Source organism: Rhinolophus ferrumequinum, chromosome 13 (genome assembly GCF_004115265.2).
Source record: "Rhinolophus ferrumequinum isolate MPI-CBG mRhiFer1 chromosome 13, mRhiFer1_v1.p, whole genome shotgun sequence".
In the NCBI taxonomy this organism is placed as follows: domain Eukaryota; kingdom Metazoa; phylum Chordata; class Mammalia; order Chiroptera; family Rhinolophidae; genus Rhinolophus; species Rhinolophus ferrumequinum.
This window is the reverse complement of record NC_046296.1, coordinates 8,661,264-8,674,193: the sequence shown is the minus strand read 5'-3', so window position 1 is coordinate 8,674,193 and position 12,930 is coordinate 8,661,264. Positions and strand designations below refer to the sequence as shown.

Sequence of the window (12,930 nt, the reverse complement as noted above, 5' to 3'; positions counted from 1 at the left end):
ACAGGTATAAACACTTCCTTTGGAATTATTTTGTTTTTAAAAGAAAACACTATCTAATAAATAGTATCAGAGTCCCAAGAGATACATTATGAAAAGGTACGAAATTTAAGGGAAAGCATTAGTTCAGTTCAATTTTTATATGTCCTGAGTTATTCTTTCTCATTTTAAAAATTAGATTCTTATTGAAGTTGTAAATTTTGATTAAACTGTTAAAGGTAAATTGTTAAAACATTAACAGATTATTATTATTGATACAGGAGTTTCAATTTGCTCAAAATTATGAATTGTAAGGGAATGAAACAGCATTTACAGCTGACATTGTGGTTCCATTTGGAACCACAAGCAATGTGATATCTCTTAAATTAAGTTTGTGACAATTAAACCAATCAACTATAGCAATGAGAAAACTATTGATAAAGTACAACCAGGGAATGTTCATTTCAAAATACACTGAAGAATGTACTTTAAGTAAAAGGATGATTATTTGAAGTAATACAAATGGTAACTAGGGACCAAGAAAATAGACTACGAGCTTGGGCAAGAGTATTTTTTAGAGCTCACATTATAACTGGAGTGGGGTGAAAAGGGAAAATAGAGGATAGTCTCATTCATCTAGCTACCCTAGCAGCTTGTACCAAGGTCGTGACTTCTGAACATAGGGTATAAAAGCCATAAATAAAGTCATCACCGTGGAAAACGACAGGCAGTCATCCTGAGTGCTGATGTAAAAGAGACACTGATAAAAACAAACATTCTGTGCCTTCAGGTGGGGTCTCCCAAAACATGAACCCATAAACAAGGACCGAAATCCAAATTAAAATTAAAGAAATAAAAATAATTTTGACACCAAAATGGAAACTTGGTGATTTTAGAGAAATTAGGTAATAATCTATACAAGCTATCAAAAAACTGGATAATGCAAAAAGCCCTAAGTAAAGGAAATAGTTTGATTAAATAGGCAGATGTAGTAGTACTTAGCAAACCTAATGCCTAATAGTACAAAATCCCTGAAACAGGATATAATGGAAATGTTTAGCAAAAGAAAAAGATCGATGAAGGCCAGTGAAATGCAAAATATTCCTACCATTTTGATTGGTGTGTTTTCTTCTTATTCCAAGTGTGAAAATGTTTAATAATATTCTCCCAAGCATAACCAAGAATAGCGGCAGACCCTTACCATGGAGGGGGCTGGTTTGTGTCCCATAACTGGAACTGCACAGAGCAGTTCTCTAAAGAAAGAGCAGTCATTTTTCAGTTCCATTTCAGGCGGCCAGCTGAAATACATCATGATAAAACCCTGCCTCCCTTTAGCTTCATCCTCTGCTTTCTCCACGGGCCATTCTTGGCTGATGATCTATTTCGTTTCAGTTTACTGCTTTCAATTACCTTACTTTTGATTCCTTGCGTTTCATTTTGCTGTACCCAATGCCATGTGAATACGCTCCCAGTCATGTGCGCAAGTGTGCGACAGAGCGATTTCCTCCTGCTGCACCTTGCGCGGGCCTCGCGGGCCACCAGCTCCCCAGGCTCCCCTGCACCGCGGCTCCCCGCTGGCGCTCGGTGTCTCTGGGCTTCAGAGTTCTTCCTAAAACGTTTTTTAAAACTTTTTTTTGAGAGATGTAAAAGATGACTTTGTAAAAACAGAAAATTATGCTCATGGTTGGAAAAGTGACGAATTTTTCCCATGTTAATGATCAGTTCTAACAAAATTTAAAATGAGAAGTACAGTGTGATATTTCATTTATCAAAATAATTTCTAAAGTATTATCTTTAGTAGTTAGTATGTAAAGTATACATAGGTATACTTTTGGTATATAATGTATTACAGTGTATAAAATATCTAAAGTATAACTTTAATGTACAGTAACATCAAAGGAAAATCTGAAAAAGAAAGCTGCGGTAAACAATAGAACACTGGATATTCAGGTAGATGAGACAGAATAGATAGCCCAGAATTTGATCTTATTACATATACCTTAATATATAATAAAAAAATCATTTCAAATCAGTAGAGAGGAGGAGAGAGAAACACACAATGAACAGTTTTAGATGAAGTGAATCGTATTTTGAAAAGAATAAATTTTGATCCCCCATACCTTTTTAAAAAAATTATTTACTTTTTTCAGGTATAGTTGACATTCGAAATTATCTTGTATTAATTCCAGGTGTACAGCGTAGTGGTTAGACATTTATATTATTTATGTGCTGATACCCCTGTTTAGACTAGTATCCACCTGGCACTGTACATAGTTGTTGCAACATTGTTGACTATATTCTCTATGTTGTACTTTACATCCCTATGACTATTTTGTAACAACCAATTTGTATTAATTCCCCCATACTTTATAAAAACAAGTTCCAGAGGATTAAAGTGTTACATATATATATCACACACACACACACACACATATCTGTAAAAATTAGAAAAAGAATTAATTATTTTCTAGGGAGAAGGGGGTAATGAAAACTTTCTAAACTGAAAAAGATCTCATAAGGAAAGAGACATATTTGACCACAGAAAATGAAAAATTTCTATACATAAAAAAAAGTACTAAAATTTAAAGGTTAACCAAGAAGTGACAAAATATTTGGAGCAAATATATCATACCATTAATATATTTGTTACATAAAAAATTCTTACAAATGGAAAAAAATGTAGAGTCCAGTAGATAATGGGCAAGGAATACAAAAAGACAATTCCTCCAAAATAAATTTAACAGTAAAAAAATGGGAAAATATTAAACTTAATTTGTAGTCATAAGTGGAAATAAAAAAAAGTTGCTATTTGTAATAGAATAAAATTACATTTGCAAATTAAAGACTGAAAATATAATATTTCCAGTCAAGATGGCAGAGTAGGTAAATGCTGTGCTTGCCTCTCATGGCCACATAAAAATTACAACTAAAATACAGAACAACCGTCATTAAGAATCACCTGAAGTCTAGCTGAAGAGAAGTCCTACAACTAACAACATACAGAAGAAGCCACTTTGAGACTGGTAGGAGGGGTGGAAATACGTAATGGGCCAGTCCCACACCCAGGTATGGTGGAGGTTCCCCACTAAGGAATGAGGGGTCCCAGGCCCACACCAGGCTACCCAGTATAGGGTTCCAGTGCCAGGAAGAGAAGTCCCCACAACTTCTGGCTGTGAAAACCAGCAGAGATTGTGGCTGAGTGAGATCAAGGGTGGCTGGAGTCCCAGGCGCTCTTCTGAAAGGGCTCATGTAGGGACTTATCATAATACTTTCAAGGTTTGCCCACATTGGTTTGCCCCTATCGTAGCATGTATCATTACTTCATTCCTTTGTTTTTTTTTTTTTTATATTGGGGAATATTGGGGAACAGTGTGTTTCTCCAGGGCGCATCAGCTCCAAGTCATTGTCCTTCAATCTAGTTGTGGAGGGCGCAGCTCAGCTCCAAGTCCAGTCACCGTTTTCAATCTTAGTTGCAGGGGGCACAGCCCACCATCCCATGTGGGAATTGAACTGGCAACCAAGTCGTTGAGAGCTCGCGCTCTAACCAACTGAGCCATCCGGCCGCCCCACAAATAGACTCACGTTTATGCTGTCAGTTGATTTCTGACCAAGGTGCCAAAACAATTCATGGGTAAAAAATGCAATGGAAAAAGGAAAATATTTTCACTCATTGATTCTGAAGTAACGGAACCTCAACCTAGCTCATCTGAGATGAATCATAGACCTAAATGTAAACGTTAAAACTATAAAATTCCTAGAAGAAAAGAAGAGCCTATCTTCATCACCTTGGAGAAAGCAAAGGGTTCTTGAAGAAGGTACAGAAAGCAATAACCTTCACATAGGAATTCCTGGGGTCCTGGGTGCGACTCGCAAATAGTCCATGGAGCCCACGAACAACAAGACACTAGGATCTACCCACGTGCTCTTGACATGGGACACTTGAGGCCTGGGTAGAGGCCTGCAACTAACTACTCGAAATGAGTCCTGTACTCCTCAAAGCCCCAGGCAAGGACTTATGGAATATCTGGTCTTATTGAATACCCCACAACAAAGGAACATGAGTCATCTTCTGGGGGCCTTTTCCCTTTAATTAATGAATGTGGTCTTCACACATTAGACCAAAGTCTCTACAAGTGGATAGAGTAGAGGCAGCCTACTGAGAGGAGGGGGAGCAATGTCTGAGTGGCCGCCAGAGGAGTAGCAGCTCTGCACTGGAAACCTAGAGAGAGAAGAGTGTGGAGCGGGGCAGAAACTGGGGCCTGGAGTCAGAGGGGCCTGTGTTCAAATCCTCAGACCTGTCCTCTTGGAGAAGTGTGTCCTTGGGCAACACACTAGACCTCTCTGAATCCTCGTTTCCTTGTATGAGGTGAACTGAGTCGGATATCAGCTGACCATTTGGTGTGAGGGATGAGGGATGTTCTAGGCCTGATGGGAGATCCTGATTGCAAGGTGAACCTTCTCTCAAGCAGCTCACACAGAGCTGGACACGAGTGCAACACCTCAAACTCAGCTTTTCACACACAAGCTCCTTTTCCTAACTTGCCTGCTTCACAACCAGTCCCTCAGCCTCCCAGGCCCCAAATATTGTCAAACTTTTGCTTCCACTCTTCTACTTCCTGTATCCAACTAGCTACAAAGTCCTATCAATTCTTCCTTCAAAATGCCTTTTAGCAAGAAGGCCTCAGCTATTGCCTACCTGATTCCCATTCTTTCTCCTCCTTCCTGGGAGAATCTCAATTTTGTTCAAAGTTGCAACAAAAGTCCAGTAAAAGACTCCCTTCCCTATAGCCCATTGCACTTGGGGGTAGCTACTGAGGTGTACCAATGAGATCTAAGCTGAAGATTTCTAGGAAAGCTTTGCTTTTCTTCTATTAGTACCACCCCTCCCTGATTCACTCTTTATGATTTTTCACCCGGGATGAGGCCCTGAGGTCTGGAGGAGCTACAGCAGCCGTCTTGAGATTAGGAGGCGCCCCGTCTGAACAAGTGTTCCTATCAGTTACCTGGACTGTTGCATAAGCCATCAGAGGGCTTTCCTAGCCCCTGCTGGGCAAGTGGAAGCATCAAAGTAGACACATGTGTCCCAGAATCAAAGGACTCCAGTTGTGGCTCATCCCTAAAGTACAAAATTAGGCAACCAGTGGAAATGATGAAGGAAATCTAAGTTTATTGACATGGAAAGATGTTTCTTATATTTTGTTAAATTTAAAAAGCTGTTTAAAAATAGATTTTTTAATGGTATGTAATTATAAATATATGTGTATTTATAAATATATGCATTTAAAAGTGTAAATGGATATTCCTGTAAATGTTTAACAAGCTTATATCTATTTGGTGAGCTTATAAGTGATTTCATTTATTTCTTCTTACTTATATGATTAATTTTTTTCAATAAAAAATAAAAATTAGAGACAAAAAAGTACTTACAATGCTTAAATTCAATTTTCCTTAGTATGGCATTCAGTGGCTTCCACAAAGAGCAGAAATAAAGGTGGTGTGTTTGTGCATGAGTGAGTGTGTGTGTGTTGTGTGAATTTGTGAGTGTTTGAGAGTGTGTGACTGTGAGTTAGTATGTGAACGTAAGTGTGTGGGGGTTTGGGTGTGTGTATTTGAGTATGTGTAAATTTGTGTTTGACAGCATATGTATGTCTGAGTATGAGTGTGTGTGAATTTGTGAATACTCTGAAGAATGTGTGACTGAGTTTAGTGTGACAGTGTATAAGTGAGTGATGTGAGTGTGTGAGTGTGTGTGTTGAGTGTGTAAGTGTGTCTGCCTCCCTGGGGTTGGGGTGAACAGCCAGAAAGGATTCAGGGGGGCCCCCACCCTTCTCGGTTCAGTCTGATACATCGTGGGGTGCAGCAAACCTGCTTTCCCCAACTCTCAACTCTGCCCTCATTGAGCAGGAAAGGAGGTGAGAATGCGGAGGGCGCCAGCCTGACTCTGGGGAGGTGTGTCTGTGGCTTGTTTCTATGACAGCTGCCAGTCAGGCCCCAGAGGGTGCTAGGCCGGTCGGTAACTGTCTTGGTTGTACCACCTGAGAAGGTGCCCGTATCCGCTTTTGTCATTCAATCTTTCAAGGAACTCCTTGACCAAAAGCATTTTGTGGCCAAAGACGTTTGGAAAAAGCTGAGAATTTAGTTTCAGAGATCCACAACATATACCGGTAAGTTCCAGGTGCTGAGAAGTCCCTGGTGAATCCTGCTAATCCAGCATTTCCACATGAGGACAGGGACCCCCCTCGCCACTGCCTGACAGCACCTTTTAACCTCCCACAGACCCAGCTTTCACAGAAGACACTGGGGGGAATGCTGAGCCATGATAACAGCCTGCCTTTGCCCAGCCCATGTGAGGCTGCAAAGCTTCCTCACATGTACAAACAGGCTGCCTTGGAGCCTTATGAGCAGGTGACATTGCACCCATTTTACAGATAAGGGAATCTAAGAGCTGGAGTATCTTGCTTAAGGTTCCCCAGTTTATAAGAGGCCTTAGGACTCCATCCTCTTCCCTTTTCACCAAAGCTGAGTAGAGAGCAGGGCCATGAATGGGCTCAGGAAAGATGCAATGTTTTAGACAAGAAGGCTGGGCAGAAGGTAAGGACTCAGCCATGATGGGACTCCTGGGGAGGTGAATGAGGTGGAGTCATTAGCCGTGACACTGAAGGGGAATGGGGTGGGAGGTGCTGAACGGAGGGTGCCAGCTGGTTCTGGCTGGGTGCCTCTGCCATCTCAGCAGCTGGAGGTGAAAGACCTCAAAGCAGGTCGAAGCCAGGTTCTACTCATGGCAATGCCTCCAGCAGGCCGTGTGGCTTAGGTCAGTCCCTCCCTCTGTGGCCTCAGTTTCCTCATCTGAGCCAGGAAGGAGTTGAACCTATTATAGGATGCTCTATTTATCAAATATTTCAAGTAAACGTTAAATCATTTTTAGTATAAGTATATCCCATGCTATATTTGGGACATACTTATACTAAAAACTTATTGATCATGTATCTGATATTCAAATTTCCCTGGCCAGCCTGTATTTTTATTATAGATGAGTGCCAACCACCTTTATGAGACAGATGAAAGTCAGTAGCCCAGGATTTGGGATGAGAGCCTGAACCAGGGCTCTTTTCCTTCCCTCTGGCTGGCTCTCCCCATTGACCAGGTCACTGAAAGGCTGGGGCTGAACCTGGTTCGAAGTGGAAGACTGAGCCTCTGTAATGGTGGTGAGGGGCTGGAGGACCTGGGGTGCCTGTGGCGCTCATACTTGGGGTTCCCCAAGCCTGAGAAAGCAGGGCTGCGAAGAGCTGTCAGGATCTACACTAAGAGGCCCTTTTTCTAAACCTGGGAGGCTGTTAGATTAAATGGCTGGTGGGGGGGCGGCGGGGAGCAAGGATCTGAGTAGAGAACTGATGTGGAAACAGGACTCTAGGAAGAGGAGGCGAGAGGACGGAGGGGAAAGAGCAGAGGGGTTGGGATGCTCACCTGACCCCTCAGGGCTCTACCTGACCCCTCGGTTGCAGGGATTTTTCCTTCTATTACCACATCTCGGCAATGCTGCCACCCCCACACACTCAGCTCAGAAAGCTATAACAGTGTGTGGGGGGCTTGGATGACGGGCAATGTGGAACCTCTGAGATAACACTTCTCCCTCAACTTCTTCAGAAACTGGTGTTAGTGTTTGTGGTAAACCCAATGAGAGGGGAGGTGGCTACCAGAGGAGAAGGACCTGGCAAAGTCAGACTGCTGGGTTTCCAGCCTCCATAAAACAGGTGTGGAGAGCACGTCGGTAGCTGCCCACCATGACCTCCGGGGCCCTCCTGCTCCTTGCCTCCGTGCTCCTGGGCACCCCAGGTAAGGACAGTCCCTTCAGTGTAGACCCTGATAGCTCCCCTACCCTCTCACCAGCTTTCTCATCATCACCACGAAAGCCTTTCTCTCACAGCCAGGTGTAGCCCCAGCCTGGCAGTGACCTGGCCAATGGCTAGAGCCAGCCAGGGGGAAGGACGCGAGCCCTGGCTAGGACTCTAGTACCAACTCTGTTGGTTGTGCTGTGTGGCCTGGATCCCCCCTTTTCCTCCCTGGGCCTCTGACTCCTCATCTGTCTTATGAAGATCGTTGGTCCTCATCAGAGGGTCTGATGCTTCTTCTGGCCCACACTGGCTAGGATTAGGACAGGGCTTGTGAGCGAATGGGGACCTCTCACTGTTCAAACCTCACTTCTTGTTCTGCACACTCCTCTTCTCTCCCAGGCCCTGAGGTCATTGTAAGCGCCAAGGGCTTAGCCGAGGGTAAGGATTCTTCTGGAAGGGAGAATGGGTGGAGCTGGGCCACCTGACAGTTTTTGGAAGGAAAAAGGTACACAATCTCTTGAAGGAAGATGAGGGAAGTTTCATTTTAGACCCAGGCCCAGTTCTGTGTGTGTGTGTGTGTGTGTGTGTGTGTGTGTGTGTATGCATGTGTGTGTGTGTGTGAGAGAGAGAGAGAGAGACAGAGAGAGAGAGAGGGAGAGAGAGAGAGAGAGAGAGAGAGAGAGAGAGAGAGAGAGAGAGAGAGAGAGAGAGAGAGAGAGAGAGGTGGGTGGGTGCATGAGAATAAGGAAGAGGGGGGGCAGTGTTTTCCTCCTGGCTTTCCAGAAGGAACTTGAGAGCATGGGTTTGTTTGTTTCTCTGAGAGTGGATCAGAGCAGTCCCAGGGCAGAGTGGGAGGAGAGGGCCTCCTGGACACCTCACAAGGCCCCACTCCTGTCTTGGGCCCTGGGCACATCCTGGACTCCCCACCAGCCAGGAAAATGGACTTTTCTCTTTCTTCCCACCTGTGGAGGGATGCTGATGCTGTTTCTTCCCCAGGTCTGGCCTTTTCTAGTCTGACCCCTGAGAGCTATGACCTGGCGACAGCCGACTTGTACAGCAGAGAGCAGTCCAGCCAGGGCCTGACCCAGGAGGAGCCCCAGGTACATGGCTTCCTGCTCACCTCCCACAGCCCCTCTCCTTTCTCTTCTCCCCGGAAGGTGCCAGGGCAAGGGCTGGAGGTATCTACTGGACAGGCAGAGGGAAAGGAGAGGCTGGGAGCTGAAGAGGCTGCTTTTGTTCACACTCATGCCTCGTGCGGGTGGGGAGCTGTATTAGTCGGGCTGGGCCTTCCCCAGGAGGGTCCTTTGGGGTCTGACTGAAGAACGGAAGAGGAGTCCATGCTGGACTGGATTGGTGCTGTGGGTGTGGGGCAGGTTCCGGGGTCTCCCAGCCCCTCCAAGACTAGCAGGATGGTGGTCAGGGACCAGCCAGTCTAGATCAGGCCTTTAAGGACACAAAGGTCATAGACGATCCTGCCGGCCATGGAAGCGTCCAAAGGCCCCTTCTTGCAGTCCTTCCCAGGGTCCTTGGGGTGTTTGAGAGACCACCTCGAGGGGCTTCCTTTCCTGACAGGGTGACCTGCTGATCACAAAAAAGCGTATCCACTGTAAGGCCTGCCAGAAGATAATCCAGAAGCTGGAGGAAATGGTGGGAAAGTCGCCTAACAAGGTAAGGGTATTAGACCTTTTGGCCTGCTGGTCAATGGCCTGGGGCACGCAGCACAGCCGCCCCAGAGGGGGACACTGGGGGCCTGCTGATCCCTGTTGGGCCAGAGCTTCTCAGCAGGGGACCTGTGGGCCCTCTCATGTGTCTGTGGATGGACTTCAGAGAATCCTGGGAAACTGACACTCTGGGAGTGTGAAAGTGGGAGGAAGAATGTGCATGGTTTCTGTCCAATTCTCAGGGCAGAGTTTTGAGAGGCTGGTTCCAAGGGGTCTAAGTACTGGTAAATTCTAGATCTGCCATCTCCTAGCTGCATGGCCTGACAAGCCTCAGTTTTCTTATCTATGGAATGGGATGGATAATAATTTCCACATGGCAAGTCACCTAGGCCTTCTAAGGAGCAGAAAGGTGGGATGTGCTCAGCTCCACGTCAGGCACTGAGTAAATGCTGAACAAGTGGATGTATCACTATCAAGAACCACTGTTTCACCCTCCCTCTCTCCTTCCCTCTCCGTTGCTCCCCCAACCCGCTCAGCATCTTGGCACTACAGGGCCCACCTTCAGCCCTGGGTACTCAGATGTATCCTTCTCCACTGGGATGGCAGTAGAAGGTATTTTAAAATCGAATGTGCCAAGGCTCCAAGCTCTGATCCCCTCCTAACCTTTCCCACATACCTCCTGTAGGTGGGGAACCCATCTAGTCAGGCCCTGGACCCAGGAAGCTATATAGGCAGAGGCTTTCATGTGGGTTTAGAAGCCATTCATGGGCCTCATTCTCCACAGAAGACACGGGGTGGCTGTACAGAAGCCCGAGACCCTGGCAGGGTCAACTGTCTCCTCAAGAGTCCCTGCTGGCCAGGCTTGGGCCAGGGCTTTTAGCATTGGGAGTGGAGTTGGGCTTGTCTCTCTATTCGCTGCTCCGACGGCCACTTGGCACCAGCTCTTCGCACCCAGAACTCCCATGCCAGAGCTGCCCAGGGCCCAGAGCTGCTGGGGCCTGCAGGGTGGCAAAGTTGGGCAGGGCTCACCGGATTCCCGTGTTTCACCATGGCGCTGCCACCGCAGGACGACATTTCCCAGGCTGCATCCCGGGTGTGCAACAAGATGTGGTTCCTGAGAGGCCTTTGTAAGAAGATCATGAAGACAGTTTTTCGTCGTGTCTCCCAGGACATCATGGCGGGCAAAACACCCCATGAAATCTGTGTGGATATCATGATGTGCAAACCTCAAGCAGGTGAGTGCCGAAGTGACAGCAGGGACTCATTCCTGGAGGACCCCAGAGAGCCTCCTCAAGCGTGTGTGACATGGTTTAAAAACACTAAAATGTATCTATTATAGAGAACTTCATAAGCAGATCGTATGTGTCCTTGCAAGCTTCCTTGTTATGATACATTACTCCTCTCACTTCCAACATGAGAAAGTGTGGAGAAGTTGGGTAGGTGGGCTTTAGTTAGAAACGTTTGAGAAATACTCATTAAGAGCTTTCAGAAACACTCGTAAGATTTTGGGGGCTTTTTACCTCAGGTAATCCTGGGGTACAATCAGGTCTCCATCTCTCCTCCGCTGTGTGACCCTGGGCAAGTAACTTAACCTCTCTGAGCTCCAATTTTCTCATTTGTGAAGGGAGACTAATAATCCCTATTTCTGAGGTTGGAATGAGGACTGAATAAGCTCATCATGTATAAAAAATTTGACACCAAGGAAATGTCCTTAGACTGGGATATACAAGAGACATCAGAGCCCCGATCAAACTCCAATCCCCAGAGCAGCACAGGTCCTTGGGGACAGAAACCAAGGCTCCATCCTCAGTTTGGACGACACTAGGGCCCTGAGAGCTCGGTTCGGGAATCCTGCTGGGTGGGGAGAGCTGTCCTGGCTTCTCCCTCCAGAGCTGTCCAGGCTGTGCCCAGAGAGAACAGGCCGCAGGTGCAGGAGATGGACCTGAGACTGGCACTGGCAGCTCCTCTCACCCTCACTGAGGCTGCGACACTTGATGCTGGCAGGTCCAGGCTTGCTCCTTAGTGTGCAGTCCCCATTATTTCCTGTCTTTAGAGCCTGTGGCTTTTATCTTCAAAGCTCCATACATGCACAGGCTCCTCACTGGCTTCCAGGATGTCACTTGTGTGTTCAGCAGGTACAGGGGGCTCTGACTCCCCATTTCCCCTGTAGACCCCACACATCTCACAGCCGGCTCTTCTCTCCACTCCAGGTTTCGTCTGAGCCTCTGAGGCCCCTGAGCCCACCGTGAGGGGAGAAAGCACAAGAACTTCAGCACTCGAGGCCAGCTCCTCCCTCCCTAAATCCAGAGTCCGCCTCCAGTTTCTCTCACCTCCCTCCTCCACTGCCTTCCCCTCTCAGGAGTAAAAAAATGTCATGCAAGCTTTTAATGCAGTTTCTTTTCCTTTGGTGGATTTGAAAGGAGGGGCTTGGAGGCAAGCTTGGGTGACTCATATATTCATTTGGGAAATGTTTATTCTATGTCCCCCACTCTTTTCTAGATGCCAGGGGTCTAGTGGTGAACAAGACAACCTTAGCTGCTCTCACACATGTTTGAGCACGCACTAGAGCCACATGTTACTACAGAAGCTGGGGTACACAGCAAATATATCCCCAGGTGCTCTAAGAATGGCTGTGGAGACCAGAAAAGTTACTGTTAGAGTTCTGGTCATAAGGAACAGAAACCCATCCTTTTGCGTCTCTCGGCAGCCAGCCTTCTTTTGCTGTTTTGGGTGAGTGTATTACTTAGGAGTCTTTTGGTTTTAAGCAACTTCTGTCTTAACTCATTCTAGTTTAAATAACAAAGTTACTTTATCGACTCAACTAATTGACCAGTCCACAGATAGCTTCAGGCACAGAATGATCCAGAAATTTGTGGTGTCACTAGAGCTCTAGTCCTTTTTCTCTGCTATTCTCTCATTTCTTCCCACCTCCACATACTGAAATTGACTTCAGGTTAGCGTTCTTCTTGGCAGCAGAAATGGCTGCATCAGGTCAAAACTTCACATCTATACAGTAGAGGTCATCAGGAGGGAGAGAGAGTTTTCTGGTAGCTTCTCTTCCAGTAGCTGCCTTGGAAGAGAAAAGAAGCTTCTTTCTTGGAAGTCCCACCAGATTTTTCCTCAGTGCTCATTGGCCTGAATAGGTCAGGTGCCATACCACTTGAACCAATCACTAGGGGCCTGGGATACACTGATTAGCATAAGACACGGCAGGGCACATTCCTGGGACTGAAGTGGGTTCCATGACCCTAATCATTTGGTTGAGAATGGACATGAAAATCTGGGAAGAGATTGTCGCTGGAAGAAGGGGAAAAATAGGCGCTGGCGACCACAGCGGCAATGGTGTATCGCTCAGGGTTCAATCAAAAAACCGCTCAAAGGGACTCTCAATGGTAAAATCCGGAAAAATAGTCAATGACAGTCACAGATTATAACCTATCGAGTACATTAGAATCCATGAA

At 46.1% G+C, this 12,930-nt stretch overlaps 1 protein-coding gene and 1 pseudogene across 1 annotated transcript; one reads left to right on the top strand and one right to left on the bottom strand.

The window, feature by feature from the left end:
* Nucleotides 1-231: 231 nt before the first annotated feature.
* Nucleotides 232-1,248, bottom strand: LOC117033330 (probable G-protein coupled receptor 160; annotated as a pseudogene).
* Nucleotides 1,249-7,662: 6,414 nt separating this feature from the next.
* GNLY (granulysin) lies at nucleotides 7,663-11,843 on the top strand. The gene is made up of 5 exons (XM_033125232.1): nucleotides 7,663-7,809; nucleotides 8,805-8,908; nucleotides 9,381-9,476; nucleotides 10,536-10,704; nucleotides 11,680-11,843. The coding sequence occupies exons 1-5, from the start codon at nucleotides 7,758-7,760 to the stop codon at nucleotides 11,688-11,690; spliced, it is 432 nt and encodes a 143-aa protein (XP_032981123.1). The 5' UTR covers nucleotides 7,663-7,757; the 3' UTR covers nucleotides 11,691-11,843.
* Nucleotides 11,844-12,930: the final 1,087 nt, after the last annotated feature.